At 35.2% G+C, this 1,632-nt stretch overlaps 1 protein-coding gene across 1 annotated transcript in view; it reads right to left on the bottom strand.

Annotated features, from left to right (window-relative positions):
- PECR (peroxisomal trans-2-enoyl-CoA reductase) overlaps window positions 1-1,632 on the bottom strand; it is a 22,195-nt gene that overhangs the window by 6,427 nt on the left and 14,136 nt on the right. Inside the window, exon 6 of the mRNA XM_015831139.1 lies at window positions 601-708. Within this exon, the coding sequence (XP_015686625.1) occupies window positions 601-708 (108 nt within the window). The remainder of the gene's footprint in view (window positions 1-600; window positions 709-1,632) is intronic.

Genomic DNA, 1,632 nt, shown 5'->3' with positions numbered 1-1,632 from the left:
TAAACGTGAACACCAGGGAAAATCTTTAAACTATAAAAGTTTAATACAAACGCCAAGCTTTCATCAGCAACTGCTAACATCATCAGGGCTTAAAAAGCCAGTCCATGGGAGAGTCTTTTATAGGTTGATTAAAGTCTGCACCCGGCTCCTGGACCTCGTCATTGGTCCTGATTGAGTAAGCTGTGTTCCAAAAGTAGTTTACTATATATATAGTAAAACTTCAGTTTAATGGCCATTCAGAGGAAAACGTATCCATTAAATATAATTTTGAACATGTATAAAAAGCCCACCCAGGGAGATGTCCAGAATCAGTATTTCTCTGATATATCCCAGGTATATTTAATAGTAATCCATTAAATCAAGATTTTATTTACATTGAATAGGTTCACATAATTAGCTTGTTTCTGATTTAGTATACTGTGTCAGTAATTCAGGGTAAGTGTATTGTGTAAACCAAAACACTAATTAATAACAAAATCAGTTTCCACTGAACATTAGCAATAAAAGTATATAATGTGAAGAGAACAAAATCCAATTTTTAAAATCACCTGAAAACCCTGAAAGTCAAAATATAACAATTAAATCAACATAGTACTATACCTCTTCAGGAAGTCCTAATCTCTTTGCAGGAATCTTGTTAATAATGTCTGTAAACAAAATTTCACCATCTTTGTAGTTTGCAACAGCAGTTTCTGAAAATATAGTTCCCTGCAAAGAAAGGACAGGTTCACCATTAAGATTTTATTATTGTTTTTCACTGCAATAAAAACTCCAATCACTTTTGACATTCACAAACTATAAACTCTAAATATCAGTAATGAAAATAAATGACCTGGATTTATAAACCAACAAGCAAACTGCATTGGAAAGGAAGAATCATATCTTTGTGAGTAAAGTGCTGTTCAACTCAAGATCACTTCTTGGCAACTTCATGGACTTTATGCAATTTTGTTAGCAAGGGGATTGCTGTTGCCTTCTTCCCACACATCCCACATTTAGCTTACAATTTTTGGAATTTCTATTTTTATTAATATAGTACGTGCAGTAATTACATTTATTTAATTACTAAATATAATTACTACATTTGCTATATTTATAAAGCAACACAAAGATATCTGCATGTTTTATAGAAACATCTGAAGAGTAATTTCATCTCTAGTGTTAATATTAAAATACTTCTGTAAACATTCTTCCTCAAATACTGCATCCAGTTTTGGTCACCACGATGTAAAAAAGATGCTGAGACTCTAGAAAGAGTACAGAGAAGAGCAACAAAGATGATTAGGGGACTAGAGGCTAAAACATATGAGGAACGGTTGCTGGATTTGGGTATGTCTAGTTTAACGAAGAGAAGGACGAGGGGGGACATGATAGCAGTGTTCCAATATCTCAGGGGTTGCCACAAAGAAGAGGGAGTCAAGCTATTCTCCAAGGCGCCTGAGGGCAGGACAAGAAGCAACGGATGGAAACTAATCAAGGAGAGAAGCAACCTAGAACTAAGGAGAAACTTCCTGACAGTTAGAACAATTAACCAGTGGAACAACCTGCCTCCAGAAGCGGTGAATGCTCCAACACTGGAAGTTTTTAAGAAGAGACTGGACAGCCATTTGTCCGAAATGGTATAGGGTTACC

Source organism: Protobothrops mucrosquamatus, unplaced genomic scaffold (assembly GCF_001527695.2).
Source record: "Protobothrops mucrosquamatus isolate PMUCROS unplaced genomic scaffold, P.Mucros_1.0 scaffold_254, whole genome shotgun sequence".
In the NCBI taxonomy this organism is placed as follows: domain Eukaryota; kingdom Metazoa; phylum Chordata; class Lepidosauria; order Squamata; family Viperidae; genus Protobothrops; species Protobothrops mucrosquamatus.
The sequence above is the reverse complement of the archived record's forward strand: the minus strand, read 5'-3'. Positions and strand labels throughout refer to the sequence as shown.